The sequence below is a fragment of the Vipera ursinii genome (genome assembly GCF_947247035.1).
Source record: "Vipera ursinii genome assembly, chromosome: 1".
Taxonomy (NCBI): Eukaryota; Metazoa; Chordata; class Lepidosauria; order Squamata; family Viperidae; genus Vipera; species Vipera ursinii.
The window spans coordinates 93,125,357-93,144,654 of record NC_139512.1 but is presented as its reverse complement, the minus strand read 5'-3'; the positions used below and the strand labels follow the sequence as shown (position 1 = coordinate 93,144,654).

At 34.6% G+C, this 19,298-nt stretch overlaps 1 protein-coding gene across 1 annotated transcript in view; it reads left to right on the top strand.

Moving 5' to 3' along the window:
- Positions 1 to 19,298, top strand: part of DCDC1 (doublecortin domain containing 1) — a gene marked incomplete at both ends in the record, with an annotated part of 271,836 nt that overhangs the window by 106,902 nt on the left and 145,636 nt on the right. Inside the window, 3 exons of the mRNA XM_083357546.1 lie at positions 1,606 to 1,776; positions 9,078 to 9,179; positions 12,656 to 12,822. Coding sequence (XP_083213672.1) covers positions 1,606 to 1,776; positions 9,078 to 9,179; positions 12,656 to 12,822 — 440 coding nt within the window. The remainder of the gene's footprint in view (positions 1 to 1,605; positions 1,777 to 9,077; positions 9,180 to 12,655; positions 12,823 to 19,298) is intronic.

Sequence of the window (19,298 nt, the reverse complement as noted above, 5' to 3'; positions counted from 1 at the left end):
GCATTAATATTACTACATTAGTAGACTCTGTGACAGTGGCATATTAAAAGTACTGTATCCTTATTAATTGCTCAAAATATTTGTAGTACAAGACATAGACATGTATGAAGACACACTTATACAAATCAATCAATATATAAAAACTTCATCTGTTAATTGTTTTTTTTAAAAAGAAGATTCTTAAAAAATCAGTTTTATCTTAAACTGAATGGAATTTACTAATATTTGTGCAGTGATACAACCCAATTCCACCATAGCTGCATTGAATTGAGACTATCATATCTTTTATTGGGAAAATCAATATTATGACATCAATGGAACGTACAGTAGCATATCAAAGAATATGTGTGTGTGTGTGTGTGTTTTCTTGTGTGCGTGTGTGTTTGTGTGCGTGTGTCTCTGTGCCTCTGTGTGTGTTTATGTATAAATAAATATATATAAAACAAAGTCCAGTTGCTCTTTGAAAAAGCATCTTTGGGACAACTATAACCTGGATGACTGAGGATCTCCACAGACATTTTATATATAACCTGTTGTTTCTTCTCCTTTCTATGTCCACTTCCTTACAGTTTTCTACAATAACTTTAAGGGCTAGGGTGACAGGAAAGGGGGAAAGAGTTTATTACCTGATTGTGTAAAAATGAAGCAAACTTGCCTTTAAGGCTCTGTGTAGACTAGATTCTCCAAGGTAAGACAGATTAGAAGGAAGACCTCATATCCTCTGTCCCACATTCCTTACTATCCAAGAAAGATATTAATTTCCTCAGCCACTTTTCTGTCATCTAATACAAAGGTAGATTTTAGGGTCAGCCTGTTTAGCACCATTGCCACTTTCCATCCCATTCAAAGCTTTGTGAAGCTGAGCAATCAACTGCCTTTTCTCCTCTTAGTTTATCAGAACTCACAAATGGCAATGCTTGTCCCTTGAGCTAAGAAAGCTAGAATAATTGAGGATTGAATCTGGAATCTTGCACAGCAACATGCTTGTTCTACTACGTAGAGAAATAGTCAGTGATTTAGGAAATGGAGATGGTGAAGTAGGGCACGGATAACTTTACTGATTAACTTATTACCTCACATGAACTTTGTTCTCGGGGAAATGGAGAGAACAGAGAGCTATGCATTTTGCTTTGAATTCTTGTAATCATACTGAGTATGAATTTATTTTTCACATTTTTGAATTACCCATCTCCCTCAGAGAGGAACTCTGGTATACAGTTTACCATCCTCATAAAAGCTATTGTTTATCTTCCTTTAAGTGCTTTGTTGGGAAGTGTAGAAATAGCAAATTGTTGCCCTTAGTGTGTTTTAATTAGCTATTGAAAAGATTTACTTAGGAAATTAACTAAACACTTAAAAGGATTGCAGATAATATTAAAATATCTAAAATAACTAAGAATCATATATTTTATTTCTTTCATTGCCTCATTTTCTATTAAGGCTTTTTTGTTCTATAATATGTAGACGTTTGGAGGAGATAGACATAAATTCTTTACTTTCTGTCAGACTAAAATTACATCTCAATCAGATTTGTAATGAGAATTCTAATAGGTGTGACATCAACAATTGTCTCTTGCTAACAGCTCTCATAATTTAACCCTTCAGGTGCACAACTTGATAGATGAATTGCAGGCAGTCATCAAGAGCTACAAAGGTCATCTTTCTAAACTCGCCCCTCAGTTACAGGCTGAGCAGGCACAATGTGCTTCTTATGTCTACCAACATATTAAAGAACTCCCTACTAGCACTTTTCCTTCGCAAGGGCTGCAGTTAAAGGTGGGTAGAGTTTAGTAATCATTTGTTTTTCACCTGTGTATTTTTTGAAAAAAAAGCCTCTGTTCCGTAATTTTCCACAAATTTCCAAGGTTTAATTTTAGTTTTTTTGAGAAAATGGTTTGGGGTTTTTTTTCTTAAGAGTTTTCTAGTTTTTAAGATTAGGGTAAAGGTAAAGGTAAAGGTTCCCCCGCACATGCGTGCTAGTCATTTCCAACTCTAGGGGCCGGTGCTCATCTCCATTTCAAAGCCGAAGAGCCAGCGCTTGTCCGAGGACGTCTCTGTGGTCATGTGGCCAGCATGACTAGACACCAAAGGCACATGGAACGCTGTTACCTTCCAACCATAGTGGTCCCTATTTTTCTACTTGCATTTTTTAACGTGCTTTCAAACTGCTAGGTTGGCAGAAGCTGGGTAAAGTAACAGGCGCTCACTCTGTTGCGCGGCACTCAGGATTCGACCCGCCAAACTGCCGACCTTCTGATCAACAAGCTCAGCATCCTACCCCACTGAGCCACCGCGTCCCTTTAAGATTAGGGTACCCGGCATTAATTAAGTAGGCTTATTATAAATTTATTGAAAGCTGCCTTGACACTTGTAAGGATTGCTCTTCATCTAACAGATGCAAGTAACATCAGGTGTGAATGTCACATACTGTAGTAACAATGAGGCAACAGTGAAGTCTATCATAATTCTTTGCAGTAAACCTACTGATTAAAATGGTTAACATTAAAAATGTTAGTTAATGTATAGGTAGAATAATTAAAGGAGTATCATCCATCCATGGATTGTGGATTAAATATAGTAAAGAAGTATGGACAGATTGCTCTGAAGTACTGCCTGTAGAGAAAGTTGGCAGTTTATGTTGAATATTTTAATTCTATGCTCACAATGTAGACAGGGGTATATATATATATATACCGTATTTTCAGGCATATAAGACGACTGGGCGTATAAGACGACCCCCTACATTTCCTGTTAAATTATAGGGTTTGGGCTATACTCGCTGTATAAGACTACCCCTCTTCCAATGCACACCAAATAAAAATTAAAAAACATCATATTTGATTTTAATATGGTAATTTTAATTCAAATGCTTATGACATGCAGGTGCTTAGTAGGAAAACTGTCACTTATAAACATAAGGCTGTTTGTCATCAAACATGTAAACATAAAACAGTGCAAGTGGATTAAATAATAATAATAATAATAATAATAATAATAATAATAATAATAATAATAATAATAATAATAAGAAGAAGAAGAAGAAGAAGAAGAAGAAGAAGAAGAAGAAGAAGTAGTTGGAGGGGACCTTGGAGGTCATCTAGTCCAACCCCCTGCTAAGGCAGGAAACCCTATACCGTTTCAGACAAATGGCTGTCCAGTCTCTTCTTAAAAACTTCCAGTGTTGGAGCATTCACCACTTCTGGAGGCAGGTTGTTCCACTGGTTAATTGTTCTAACTGTCAGGAAGTTTCTCCTTAGTTCTAGGTTGCTTCTCTTCTTGACTAGTTTCCATCCATTGCTTCTTGTCCTGCTTTCAGGTGCTTTGGAGAATAGCTTGGCTCCCTCTGCTTTGTGGCAGCCCCTGAGATATTGGATCACTGCTATCATGTCACCCCTCACCCTTCTCTTCGTTAAACTACACATACCCAATTACAGCAACCGTTCCCTATTTTCCTAATTCACTTTTTCACTTTTCCTAATTCACTCTAAAGCTTTCCCTGCACAGAGCCTTAAGTAACACCAGCTGCCTGCAATTAGTGCAGGTTCGCATCCCACCAGGCTCAAGGTTGACTCAGCTTTCCATCCTTCCAAGGTAGGTAAAATGAGGACCCAGATTGTTGGGGGCAATAAGCTGACTTTGTAATAATGCTGCTTGGGGGGGGTGAAAGCCCTAATAAACAGGCATATACACAGAATGAAGGCTATTGCTAAGCACATTGATTTGTGCTTTAAATTGTAAGCCACCCTGAGTCTTGGGCAGCATATAAATGGGATTTTTTAAAAAAAAGACCAAATGGGAGATCGGCTCCAGGTTTTCCAGCCAGCCCGCCCAGTTCTTGAGTCAAATGTGTTCTTAGAGCTAAGCCGCTGCTCTGGCTGCTGCCTTCCCCACCTGCCTTTCAAGTTGGAATATACTACAGCTGCTCTTCAACTTTAGAAGGAAAGACGCCCAGACCCCAGCCTGTAAAAAATCACAGACTGCAGCTTCTTCTCCAATTGGTCCCGCTTTCCCTGCGCAGACTAAATGGGAGATCCACTCCAGGTTTTCCAGACAGCCCTGTCCCTAAATTTTCAGCACCTGGCGTATAAGACGACCCCTGACTTTTGAGAAGATTTTCATGGGTTAAAAAGTAGTCTTATATGTCGGAAAATACAGTACTAGCCTAGGTACTGATTTCCCCCCTTGAGATACATTCCAGAAGAAGGCCATAGCTACAGTAACTAACCATTTCTATATCACTATCATAAACCAAACCTGATTCCAGGGAGTATTTATCTTTTCCTATCATGGCAGCATTCTAACAAATGTGGTACTATATTTCAAATATTTTGTTTTTTCAACTTTATTTAGAAAAATATCCTTGCAGCTACTTTTTTAAATCTGGAATATTATGATGTTTTCAACAAGCCAATGATTGCAATTGTTTTAAAAAACAACAACAAAAAAGCCAAAAAAGCATAAAGTGAATAATGGTTTGAAACTGCTGCATGGACTCTTGAGTAACAAGCCAAGGAAATATTATGTGCCAAGAAATCACATCAGGCATTACCTCCTCAGTCCTCCTAAGGAGATGACAAATCGGTGACCGATTGCAATGTCTCCATTCTCATTTTTCTATTATCTTCTTCCATAATTACATCATACAAAAATAAATACATACATACATACATACATATATAAATAAATAGTTCCTGAACTGCTCGCCTGTGATTTTAAAGATAAAAAATATGAAAGTAGAATGTTAATTCAAATCAGTGGCCTACTCAGTCTAGCTAAGTTTCTATTGAGGGCACCGAAACAGGGGAAAAACCCATAATTATTCTTTTTAGAAACCAAGTTCTAATTCTTATTTCTAAGTAGAATCAACAGTTCTGATTATGTCATAGGTTAGGAGAACAGTCAATCAGTTTTTCAGCTACAAGTGCCTTATCAGTATTCTATTCAGTAAATCAACAAGTAGCTAATTTCACAAAACGTGAACAGATTATGCTTTGGATACCTCAGCCAAGTTTCTCTAAAATTTGGCACCTTTGTAATTCAAGTATTCAGCAAATCTCTCCCTTGTCAAAGTAATCACCAGCTCACGCATCAGAAGCTTTTGAAACACATGGTTAAATGTAGTTGCAAAATAAATACGCCTTCTCTTCTATCATAAGTACGATCATATTCTGTACTGTGCAGTCACATTTGCAGCAGTTTTTCTGCTGTTACAATTCTACCTGTCAGCAAAGTTTCAATGTCCATAATTCCACTGGGATGTTTATTAAAAAATATGTTAAATGAACCTAGAAGACCAACAGTGATAGCCCATGTAGCTTAGTTCTCTTTTGAAGTTAATCAGAGAACATATAATAAGGCTGTGTTCCAGACATTCTGATTTGCCTATTTTCTCTTAAGAAATTAACATTTATGCTAATATAACCTGGAGTTTGAATGGCATATAAGGAATATACTTTTGTATTAGAAGAAAACTTCATTTTTGGATCAAAATACAAAAAGTACTTAAAGACAGTGCATTCATATTTGAATGAGACAGAATTTAAAGAAATGTCTTTTACAGACAACTGAATTTACTTTGTCTTTTACTTCCTTTGATACTGCATCAATATAAAACATCCATAAAGAACTTTAAAAAATCATAATAAATGTAAATACAATTTACTAGTTAACTATTACTAGTGAAAATTATAGAAACACCAAAATATAAAAATTTAGAAATTGCAATAATTGCAATAATGAAAAGTAAATAAAACAACATACTATAGCATATTAAAATAATATAAACAAATTAAACCAATTTTAAATAAATTTAAAGATGGCAACAGCAATGCTAAGTCTAAGAAGACTGATCCTCATTGCGGCATTTGACTGTCAGAAATGTTCAGAAATTTTATGAACAGCACGTGAAATAAACAAAGTTGATGTACTAAGGTTATAGACATAATCAGATTAAAAACCAATGAAGAAAGCCATAGACTGTTGATGCCAGATATGAGAAGGCCCTGGACAAAATCTTTCTAGAGGTGTCTTCATTTATTTCTCTGCTTGGATATCCCTGACTATTCTGTTCTTCCTCACGAGATACTTTGGTTTCCTATTTTTCTTCCATGCTTTTCGATCAGCTCACTTTCTCTTCTGCTATGTCTGCTGCTGATCAATGCTCCAGGCATCTGCATGTTCCTCTTCCTAAAATGCTATTTAAGCCTGAGGACATTCTGCAGATATAGAAATATTAAGAAGGCTGAGGGCAGTCAAGTCTGGTTTTGTATTAAGTGACTCTGGTATTGTTACTTAATGAACTTAACACAAAAGAGAAAATAGCAATTTCCCAAGTTATTTGTTCACTTTTGAATTTATAACCAAGAAGGAACTTGTTTATTGGTAAGTTGTGTGCAATTACTCAGACTGTAGATTATGGTAAATTTCTGCACAATAACTACAAAACCTCTTATGTTCGTGTATGTTAAGCCTGAGATCTTATATTTTAAGGGAATCCAGGATTTATACAAAAGAAAGGGCAAAGCATCAGTTCAGCTTAAGCACTATCATTCTCCTCTGTTTTTGTATTACTATGCTTATTTCCACTTCCCTGAACTTGAGTAGGAAATTGTTTTGGCAGTAATACAGGAAATAAGAAACTGTTAGTGTAAAACCTACTGTGAAGTTTAACAGAACTTTAACTATTTAGTAGTGGTAGAAGAACTAATGCCGCCATTTGTCTTGTCACTATTTTTTTTCCAGTTGGCAGCTGCATTGGAAAAGCAGTAGTCGTAGATATTCCATTGTATTCTTGTATTTTCAAACAGAGAATAAGTCATAGCACTAACATTCTTCTAATCTAATTTGTTATAGAAATGTGACAGCAGATGCAAGACATTTAATGAAAGTGTGGTTCCAAAATGTAAATATTCTGTAATGCTAATCAGATTTTATTTATTAATTTATTAAATCTGTACAAAGCCTAATCATTATCAACTCATGACAGATTACTTAAAATTAACAGTTAAAACATCCATGATAAAAAATAACAGTTCACAGTAAACATACTTCTACAATTATATTGCAATAAAATAAATAAGCAACCACTAACCAGAACCAGAACCATAGACAGATAACCTGATAATTGCAACCAAAATCACAGTTCATGAATGTTATATTTTTTTCTTATATTTGACCATATTTCTTGTTTCCACCTTCCTGTGTGCCTCCTCTGGATTTATAGTATTTCCAGAAAAAGAAGAGTACAAAATTTCAAAAGAAAGGAATTTTTCACCCCCATACTGAAAGGAGGTTGAATGTGGGTATGAATAGCTAAGCTGATCAATTTAATAACCTCCTTGTTCTCTGTGTACACCAGAGCTGCTTTGGAGATTACTTTGGTCTTCATTTACTTGTTTGTCAGTGTTATTAAAATGGCCATCCACAAGCCCTATCTTACCTTGTGCTAATGGAATATTACAGTTTTGTACTAACACAGTTGGGACTATAATTCAGATTTCATGGCTCTGAATGCTGGCTAGGCTGAATACAGGCATAGCAGTGGCCCAAAAATGTACATATAGGGAGATGGCAATATTATGAGTGAGCCTGCCTCTGCAAAAACTTTTTTTCTGTGGCCTATCTCTGTAGCAAAAATATATATCTCCTATATTCTAGCCAACTTATAAGTTTACTAATATAAAGAGCCTCAAATCTGACACAACTGAGTCTTGCACAGAAGAGCCCAAATTCCTACTACTAGAATTCCACATCAATTTTGGGCGCTGCATTTTAAGAAAATTTCAGAGAAGTTAAAATATTACAGGCTCAAAAAAAGGACAGTAGAAACAATCATATCATAAAGCAGTATGTACTGAACTGACTTAACATGATGCCTGAACATGACCAAAAGCTCTTCTAAATTGGTCTCCACTGAAATATGTACATTTTGTCATTCAGCAGAAGCAAATTGCTGACAGCATTTTTAATAATGTCTCCTTTGTATATGTGAGGATAACTATACAAGGGATACAAAACTACAACATTCGAAGCCTTTGTTGCCATTTTGTGGTTTCCCAGAGTTTTGCAATCCTGCCCTATTATGTTTATTCTAAAATGGCACCTGCTGCTTTTAACATTATTAAGATACTGCAGTATCAAGAACATAACTTTCTGTAAGGGTAAAGATAGGTCGACTAAGCCTATTACTCTCAGTTGAATCTACTGTTCTGCTTCTTCATCCATCCTTCTCTGGTACATGAAAAATAGATGTTAGAATGATCACATTGGCCACTTCTTTGGCAGCAAGGGACAGATGTATGTACTGTACAAGATATGTATAAAATAAATAAGTTGATATATAAAATAAATAACAGGCAAAGTTTCTTTGGAGTTGTTATTTCACAGAGCTGATAAATGTGCAGGAAAGCCTTCCTGTAGTGATACAACAAAACACTGTTATATTGTTAACCATGCATTTATACTATTTTAGATTTTAAATTGCATATTTTGTATTTTTATCTCTTATGGTTTTTTTATTGAAATGTGATGTGAATGTGACGTATGATAAATAATAATAATTGTTATATTGTACATGTCAGTATTAAGATAAAAATTATTGTCAATGTTTAACCAATAATTATATGGTTGTATACTGCATGTATGGACTTGTGCCCAAAAGCTGGCTTACAGATATTTAAACAAAAACAATTCCAGTACTGTTTTTTCTTCAGAATAAATTTAATAAATTACTGATATAGCGAAAATTACTCATACTTATTGGGGACAATGTTAGCAATTTCAGATCTATGGTTCCAGAATTTCAGAAAAACATTTCTGTATCATACCAATATTGGAAATAATAATAACAGCTCCTCGGGGAAAAACAAATGCAGGCTATAAACCAGTAATAATACAGCATGATTTTAAAAGTAGTCTCTATATGCATGGTGAGCATTTCATGTGCCATATGTCTAATAAAATAGAGAAAGACTGCTGATGACATGATTTTTCATGAGAATTGTAAATACTGTAATATGCCATGATTTTTGCATATTGAATATATATTATTTTTATATGAAAACTGTTTCTCTATGAAGGTATACAATAATGGCAAAGACACTGGAGAGACACTTGTTTATATCAGTAGAAAAGAAATGGAAAGCAATTATGGAGATCAGCCTAGTGTTATACTGGAGAAGGTAAGATATCTATTTCCACTATAAGCAATTTTTAATGTATCATTTATTTTATAGTATCCAACTGTATCCTTATTCTTACAGTTATCTTCTGTATAAGTATCTTATCTGATTTAAATTCTTATGTTCTCTGCATTTGGTTATACCGGCTCACCAATATCAGTTTAATAACTGATATTATTTGAACTACACACAATATACTGCAAACATCTTGCCTCCATTGTGAGCAGCTTGTGCAGTTCTTTGTGGATAAAATCATTTGAATTTGTGTTGGGCTTAAGGCCATTTGGGGCAATGCCATCTCTGAGGTATCCAACCTACCATCTAATAACATCTGTCTGAGTCAGTTTCATTTCCTATTGCTGAAAAAAATGTATCAAATTCTTGTATTTGTTTGTCTCATATCTTACCTACTAGATTCCTTACCTCCTTGACTTACAATGCTTCCAAGGACTCTTTAAGTCCATCTAGAGTGGACTTAAAATATATCTTTTTACTAAAATCTTTTTGATTTAGAATTTTTATGCTGCTGGAGTTTTAATTGTGAGATTGAATTTTAAGTGCTTCTGTTTGGAAAGTATGTAAGCCATTATATTGGACTGAATTGCATACACATTTTAAATAGCTATCTGAATAAATCTAACATAGAAAGAACTATACTTGGTTTAGGAAATGTCTTCTGTAGTCTGTAGGGTATGTTCTCTAAATGTCCACATTTCCATTCTCATGTCTCTCATTATTCATATTCTCTAGATGGTTCTTTGCTTTGAAGGAATGTCCTCATTACAGTGATAGCTTGATCCTATTCAGGCACTACTTAGCTATCCTAACATAAATATTTTTAATTTATTTATAGTATAATAAAATGCTGTAGTTTAAGTTATATATACAAACTTTAAATTCAAATCACTACTTTCACTGGGTGGCTTTATGACAGTCAATTTACTTCAGATGATTGTTGGGAAGATAACAGGTTGTTTTTGCTTTTAAGTGAATAATTCTTGCAACTAAACCTGGTTGTACTGTGGGAATTTTCTCCATTCCCACTTCTTCACCTGTACTCTCCTCAAAACAAACTTAGTGGACATACATGGGGCTGCAGTTGATGGAGGATTAACTCTTCTTTGTTTCACTGATAGAATCTATTTCATTTGCAAGTGTTTTTATTGAATCCCATAATAAATGAAGTCTATGACTGATATGCACAATTCAGGTTTTCACACCATTTCACACTCATTACCCTGTGGTCAGATATACCCCTTTATCTCTTTTGGAAAAAGGGTGGAGAAAGACCTGTTTAGGACACATTGGGTAAAATGTTCTTAATGATAGCAGTAGGTTGGTTGTAGTTGGTTTTTTAATTAATGGCGTTTAATAGTTTCAACTGATGTTAGTTTTATTTAGAGAAAGCCACCTAAACATATTAGAATTTAATCACATTAATGTAAATAAATACTTCATTAAACAGCAGATAAATTAGAGCAGACATGTCAAACTCACGATGTCACATGACATCGCACGATGTATCAGGACTGTTTTGCCATTGCTGGCAATGGGGTGGGCGCAGCTTCCGCATGATGCATCCGGCCCGTGGGCTGGTAGTTTGACACCCCTGGATTAGAGGGATTGGTCTGAGATCAGAGTATTAGTGTCTAAAATGATATTAGAATCAAGAAATCCCAATAATACTTTCTGACAAAGTTTCCTTTATTGATATGCTACTTGAAGTGTAAAGCAGGAGAATTATAATTACACTAAGACATTGCCTGTGCAGGTTACATAAAAAATATAACTATAGATAATGATACCCAACATACTTCCAAGAAATGAAATAGTACTAGATGACAATTCATGTGTTTATTTATTCATTATGTTTGAAATACTGTGTAGTGTTCCTTCAAGAGAATCAAGGGTGCATAGTAGATTGTTTTCTTCCAAATCCAATGTTTTCCCCACTATGGATGTCACTAGGAATAGATTAGGGTGTTATGCTCCTATCCAAATCACCAGTGGAATGAATACCAATATTAAAAGAGGTCTCATTAAGATTTTTTATGCCAAATGAAAACACCAACCTCCTCCTCAAAATAATATAAAAATTAAGTACTTACATGAAGGAAAAAAACAACTTACATTGGAGTTATATTATCATTCTTTATGTGTCAAAGAATGAAAGGAAGGTGTTTTGTATGTTTTGCTTTTGTATTATTTATGTCAAAAACTATATAATTTGGGTAGATATGTATGAGTCCTTGTATTCTGACAAAATAAGCAGTTTATTTTTAAAATTCACAGAAAAATCTGCAGAACACATAATACAACAGACGAAATTAGTGAAAATAATCTTCAATTCCCACAGTTCTATGAGTTAGATTAAGCTAAAAGATAATGCCTTACCCAGAAATAGCCTATTATCTTCCAGAATATGCTAATGAGAGTAATATCACTAATTTGTTTTGAATATCGCATTTCCCTGACTGCTATGGACATCTCTGATTACTGAAAGATTTCATTTTTGCATTAATGCAGTTAGAACTACAGGTAATATTACTGCATTTCTTTTTTGTCATGTTTATGTTTCTGTAATACGGGGTACCATCTCTGTTGTAAATACTGTCACAATAAGGTCATGGATATGAGGACTTTGTGATATGCTCAGTTGCAGAAGGTGGCAAAGAAGAAGGGAAGGTGAACTAATCTGTTAGAGTCTGGTAAGCAGAGAAGAGTGACAAATAGCAGGAGAGAGTGGAACAAAGTGACTCTGTTAAAGCTATTATTGCAATGCCTTGAAACGGCAAATTGACCACAGTATAGGCACTCCAGTAACATGATGGATCTTTATCAACAATTCTTTAAGAAGGAAATGAAATTTTTAACAACTATACCAACTAAAATTAGAGCTGTAAACCGCATCATAAATAAACCATTATGTTTTGATGTTCAATTGAATTACCTTGCTCACTCCTATTTTCTTTGGGGTGCAGTGCAGGATTTGAATAGTTTCTGTCATGTCTCAGTAGTATTTCCTTAAGAGTCCTGAAATTGTTAAATGAGTCTTGCATTATTCTTGTTCATACATTGATCATCTAACACCTAGCAGGAGAGTGCAGGAAAGCAGTCCTTGTCAAACCTCAACAAGCTCAGTTAAAAACACTAACAAAATGTAGCTCCAAATGTGGACATAACCTTTCTCCGGAGCTGTTACTGTTAGTAGATGCTAACTGTTTTGTAGAACTGTCACATCTGCTTTCAGTCTGTGTGCCGAAGAGGTCAGAGCTCAACCATAATCCTGTTGCACCCCCTGCTGGTTAAAAGCCTGTGCTCATTTTGTTACTTTACACTGAGATAAACATTGCCGGGATTTCACACTTCTTTTCACATTCTATAGGAATTTAATTATCGTTTGGACTTTGCTGGTTACAGAATACAAACAATTCAATACAGATGTTTTCATTTTTTCCTTTATCTTCCACGGCCAGGTACGGCATTTGATTCATCAGAGGCTCCAGCTTTCAGCAGATTTCAAACCATCAGGCCTTAGTCATTTTCCTACGCATCTTTTTGATGAGACTGGGCAAGAAATTAAAAACCCTCTTTTACTGCAGAATGAGCAAAAAATTTGGGTTTCTTATGGTGAAGATTACAGGTAGGAGCATGGCGTTTGGAGTTATGATTGTCAGCAATTTTTGTGTGATCAAATTGCTATAAAAGGAAGTTGAATAGCTTCCAAGCAAAAAAAAAATATCTTTTATTTTATTGTAAGTTCCAGTAAAATTTCAGAGGTCTTGTTTTAGGCAGTATTGTTTGAGGAATATGACATCTCTGTCTCTGACTTACTATCTTAATGCCTTGTCATCGTTCTTGATGTCTGCCTGTCAGCACAGCAAGAGGGATTTTTTCATGTCTGAATAGTCACCTTAATGATAGCAGATGGAAACACCACAGGGGTCCAAGCCCATCACCCTGTCATTGTCACCGGCTGCCCTGACCTGTTTCTACTCCTCTGTTTTTTTCCCTTTGGTCCCTTTTTAAAGGAGAAATGGATGGTAATTGAAAAGGAACTTAAGCAAGATTTATGAAGCTGTAGACAACACAATTCCCTGTTATCGCTCTATGTTTTCAAAAATAAAGTCTTAACCTTTTAAGCACCAGCGAGAGAAGAAAGAAAAATAAATTGGTAAAACTTGTAAAGTCTGGACGACTGAATCTAAAAGTAGAAGAGAGCTAGGCTGTACAATAATTTGTTTACAATATTTCAAGAAACGTGGTATGTTTTTTATAAAGTAATTCATGGAATCATTACTGTTTCCTCAGATGACAATAAGTGCATTTCAGAATTACTCCTATCCCAGCCTGGTTTGACTGAGATAAATTACTGAACAAAGTCTGCATAGATATCAGGGAAACTTTCTTGTTTATCTTAGTGTTATGAGTGTATTCGTAAGATACATTTTGACTGTAAATATGCAACACTTTTTATAGTTCTTACATGATAATGATTACTTTATATTTTTTGTAAAAATATTTGATCAATTTAAACACATATTCCTATCCTTTGGACATTGCTGGTTACAGAATACAACTTAGAGAATACGTTTCCTAATTTTATATATAGATTGCCATTATACAGAGATTATGTCTAAATTAGCATTTAATATAAAAACACATCAGTATGCTTTCATTAAACTTTCTGTTTTATTAGTGTTATAAATATTTTCATAAGATACTTTTTCAGCTGTAATTATGGAACATTTTATAGTTCTTATAAGATAGTAAAATTATTACTTTTTGTAAAATTATGTAATCAATTTATGTATAAATTGCCATGTATTTTGCCATTTAATATAAAACACATCTGTATACTTTCATAAAAGCTTCATTTTCTAGAAGTGCTTTTTACATATTTGTAAATAAAAACTATTTTATGGGCAGTTATACAAATGTTATGCTGCCTAATATAAGTGCCTAATATAATGAATATGTAGTTCTCTACCTTTTTACTCAATTTTAAGTTCCACTATGTTCAATGAGTCTAGGTAAGGACAGGTGATGGAATATAAACAATTTAGTACTCAAGTGCTGTAGAACTGTATTTATGACTAAAATAAAAATGAAATACTAATACATATAACATTTAAAATAAAATGTTAAACATCTAATAGTAGGTACACAAATATTCTACAAGTGTACTTCCCATTTTATCTTATTTCAAAATAGAAAGCCAAGTAACTAAATAACTGAAATGTAATAATTTTATTAATGAACATCTCTTTGTAATATACTGAGGAAAAGGCTTAGTATTTATCTTCTATAGAAGCCAGGCTTGTTTTGCTTTCTATAATGGCCTTGTTATGAAACAAGGCTGATGTTATGATTGGATTCTTCCTGCATACCTTGAGTGTGATTGCTCATAAAATGAGGGTAGTTCTCAAAGAATGTGTCTTACATAATTATTTTGAAAACGGCTATGCTAAAGAAGAAACTGCCATTTATTTCAAACTTAATTATATAGTAATTGTAATGAATTATGAAGATGAAAGAGAAATGAAGTCTGTGCCACCAGAGTTGTCAGAATAAAAATGTTGTGATAAATTTGTGAAAATCAAAAGTTTCTGATTTTCAGTGTATAGACTTCAATTGTTGATAGGGATCTTCTTTTGTGGTATTCATGAAATGGCCACCTATTGAAGAAATTAGCATTTGAAAAATTCAATAAGAAATGCAGGATGTGTTTCTAAAGTGCTGGTTTCTTCATTTCTACAAAGTTTTTAGTTTAAAAACTGTATATATGTAGTTATATACATCATCTTTGTGTTGACATCGATACTGTTTTTTCATGGGATTATTTATTTCTTTTAAAGAATAGTATACCTATTTAGCAATACTTTTTCCCAGCAAATAATTTTCTGACTGGCAATGCCTGCAGTTTAAATGATAGCATATAGTGGACTTTATTCACTCAAATGAACTTGAAAGCACTTCTCTGAAGCTGCCTCATAATTTGACCTCAAATACAATATTTAACTATGATTGGTGCTCTATTAATAATTAATTACACAGACATAAGAGAAAAAAAGATGTAGTTTCCAAAAAGAGAAAAGTGCTGATCAATGCAGGAAGCATTCAAACTAATAAAGTAATAAAAACATATATTCGATAGAAATGGAAAGAAAAGAAAATAAATATAAGTTTTGAAAAAAACCAATAGGAGATAATAAAAGCTTCTTGAGTTTTATTTTACAATCAATGATAATAAATTATTTTCACTACTGAAATGTATTTGTGTGTGTATAATCTAAAATTTACACAAATATGAGCTGTCACTGTTGTGACTACTGCCTGTGGATGGCCTTCGGTTAGGCCGAAACAGGAAATAAAGATTTGTCCCATATATATATATATATATATATATATATGTATACACACACACACACACACACACACACACACACTTTTGAATCATACATGGAGTGTTTCTTTTATTTGTTAAGAAAAAAAATCATAAATACCCTTTGCCCTAATTTATGGACACTTCATATTTCCCTTTACCATTAACCTGTGACATATTTCCAGTATCTCTGTCTTTTCCTTTCCTTCATCCTCACCAACAAGTGAATGGCTTGGGGCTTTTCTCTGATGGTGGAATAGAGATGGCATGAAAATGTGAAGCTTGTGAAGAAAAATAGTCTTTTATAGCCCTCTGCAGAAAGCATTTCAAAATCATTCTTCTGAAGGGTTTGGTTTTATTGAAACAGCATCCCTATTATTCCTCTCAAGTCATGAACTCTTTTTTTCCCCACAAATTCCTGGGTCATTGGTTGCTTCCAGACAGAGGGCTCCTAGTGCTACCAATCAAAGAACATTGTGCAGCTATTCTATTTTTCCCCTCCTTAATAGATTTTCTTCTATAGTAAAAAAAGATGGAAGCACTGGGGAAAAACCAGAAGATTTCAAGTGGTAGATTGTCTTCTGGATTATTTGTAATATCTGTGAAGGAGGCAGAATAATTATACAATTAAGAGCATTATTGCATTTTGGTACAGGTTGGCATGTCAAATTGCCACTATTATTTCACCAGGTTCAAATATTTGAGCTCAGCGGCAGGCATTATGCTTCTGTATATTGAACAGTTCCATTACCTGTCTCTAAGAAGCACTAATATTTTAATACATTTTAATTTTTTTAAAAAAACTCATAATTTTAAGACCCATAATTTTGCTAAAAAATGATTAAAGAAATGCTTTAAAGTAAAGCAGTCAACTACACCTGCAAGGAGATGAAGTAAAGACTTAAAAATATATAGAGATATTTTAGGCAAATGGAAATGCCATCAAAGGAAAGATGAGAAAAGATTTATTTGGAACTGATTGTTGGGTATTCTGAGGACAATTTGCATTTGGATGGGCTTGAATGTGAGGATAATCCATAAAGTGTGTGTGTGTGGGGGGGAGTCTTAGGTAATGGCATCTGGCTTGTTAGAAATGTAAAATGTAATACAAAGAAAGACTGTAAGTATGGCAGGATTGTCAATGAGTAATTTTGTTTATTTATTCAAAACCTGCAATTTTATCTCTGAATTTGATTTCTAATGAAGCAGAAACTATATTTTCAAATGAATAGTCATTGTTATACATTCTTCCTGTATAACAGAAATTGTAGAAAGGTAACATGAATGTGTACTTGTATTCACACCTGAACATTCAATTATTCAAATACAGCTGTTCTGTAATTCTCTCCCATTTATCAGGTAACTTCTGGCTTATTGGAAATTTACTGTAAACCTCCAAACAGGATTTAGATGACAGGAAATCTATTTTCAAAAATGACTTTCTTTTCTTAACCATGCTGGATTGCTTATGATCTGCTGAAAGTTGGGAGGCTTTCCATATATGATTTTGAGTGGATGTAATGATTTCAGGAGAAGGAGAATTTTACCGTTCTGTTCGGTCAGCATAAACACCTTCAGCTGAGACCATAAAATTGGATTTCTTTTAGATATAATTGCAAATGTTTAGGGTTCCTAAATAGCCAGAATTTTATTGGCATGGTCAGGATTTTGTCCTCCTAGCTATTGATTAGAATTGGTGAGTGCATAGCTGGAAGGTATATTATTCAATCCACTTTTGCTATTAACATTGATACAGGTACTGGCAACATCTGTGACTAAAGACTGCTTTCTGTTGTAGAACATATGGATATGTAATGGAATGCAGGGATGGATAACTTTGGGGGACAAGGGAAAGAGAAAGACCCAGGAAACAATCAGACAACAGAAGCAGTCTTAACAGTCAGAGAAAGAAACTTAGGATGGACCTCCCTTCCCAATGGATGGTTAAACATGGTGGCAGGGAATCTGTACCTTTAGACTTGCAAAGATTCTGTTAATATAGATTTACAATACAGTAGATCAGGGTTGTCAAACTGCCGACCCACAGGCCAGATGTGTCATCCAGAAGCCACGCCCACCCCATTGCCAGCAATGGCAAAAGAGTCCCGATACGTCTCACGATGTCACGGGATGTCACGAGTTTGACATGTCTGCAGTAGATTTAGCTCATCTAGTTGTGTTTCCTGTCTGCTTTATCCTGGAGGACTAATAGGATGCATGTGATGAAGAAGTTTTGTATTATGAATGTAAATACACCCAGATTATTAATCCAAAATTCCTCCCTTTAATAAGCCTAAAAATGAAAGGAAACATTTGGAAAAAGTATGTACTCTTTAAAAAAAAGTTTTTATTGATTTTTTTCCATACATTCAAGTATTTATTCAGCAAACATGCTGTCGTGAGTTTGCATTTGATAATACATATTTAGTTCCTAATCCTTTATTCTTTCCTCTAACCATCGATAAAATAAGTCCCTAGTTTGATAATATTCTGTTTCTTTTTTTCTTTCAGTCTCAGAGTCAGTCTATCCATCTCTGCGCATTCTAATATTTTTTTTTTAATTATTTCTTCATCTGATGGTATTCCTTCATTTTTCCAATATTGTGCAAATATAATTCTTGCCCCCTGTTGTAACGTGCAAAGTCAAATATGTGCTTTGTTTACCAGTCTTTTCTGGCATTATAGCTAATAAAAAAAGTTCAGGTTTAAAATCTATGTTTTCTCCCAACATCTTTTCTAGCCAGGCATGTATCTTGGAAAAAGTATATACTTTTGTGATGCAATTTCATATGGTGCTTCTGCAGCATAAAACAACTTTCTTCCCTCCCCAGTCTTCCAATATCCCCAGCTAGCTACATATGACATGACTTAAACTTGCTTGTTACCTCAATTGTAAATATATAGAAATGTCCTAGCTACTTACTCCTCCAAAAATCTTTTTCTCCTGCTTCCCCCACTATACCTTTTTCTCCAACATTAGGTAAAGGTAAAGGTTCCCCCGCACATGTGTGCTAGTTGTTTCCGACTCTAGGGACCGGTGCTCATCTCCGTTTCAAAGCCGAAGAGCCAGCGCTTGTCCGAGGACATCTCCGTGGTCATGTGGCCAGCATGACTAGACGCCAAAGGCACACAGAACGCTGTTACCTTCCCACCATAGTGTTCCCTATTTTTCTACTTGCATTTTTACATGCTTTCAAACTGCTAGGTTGGCAGAAGCTGGGACGAGTAACAGGCGCTCACTCTGTTACGCGGCACTCGGGATTCGACCCGCCAAACTGCCGACCTTCTGATCAACAAGCTCAGCATCCTAACCCACTGAGCCACCACATCCCTCTCCAACATTACATCTCAACAAATTATGTAGAATATATTCAGCAGAACTATTACAAGCTTCTAATTCTATGAAATCCCCTATCCTCTGATTCAGTGCTTTTTTTGTACAAAAAAAAGGTGCTGGAACTCACACATGTCATACAACCCGCCTTGCCTACCCTACAAAGTTCCATCCCAAAAAGGTGCTGGAACTCCGTTCTGGGCATTCTATGACAAAAAAGCCCTGATCTGATTCATTGAATAGTTCATATTTATAATGAGAGAAAAGAAAGATCAGAGGCCAGAATGTCTGCATGGTTCCTAAATTTCTCAGATATGTTTTAAATATGGATTTATAAATACACTGTACAGAATATTGGCAGTAATTACAGCTAAGTTTCAAATAAGTTATATGCAATTAT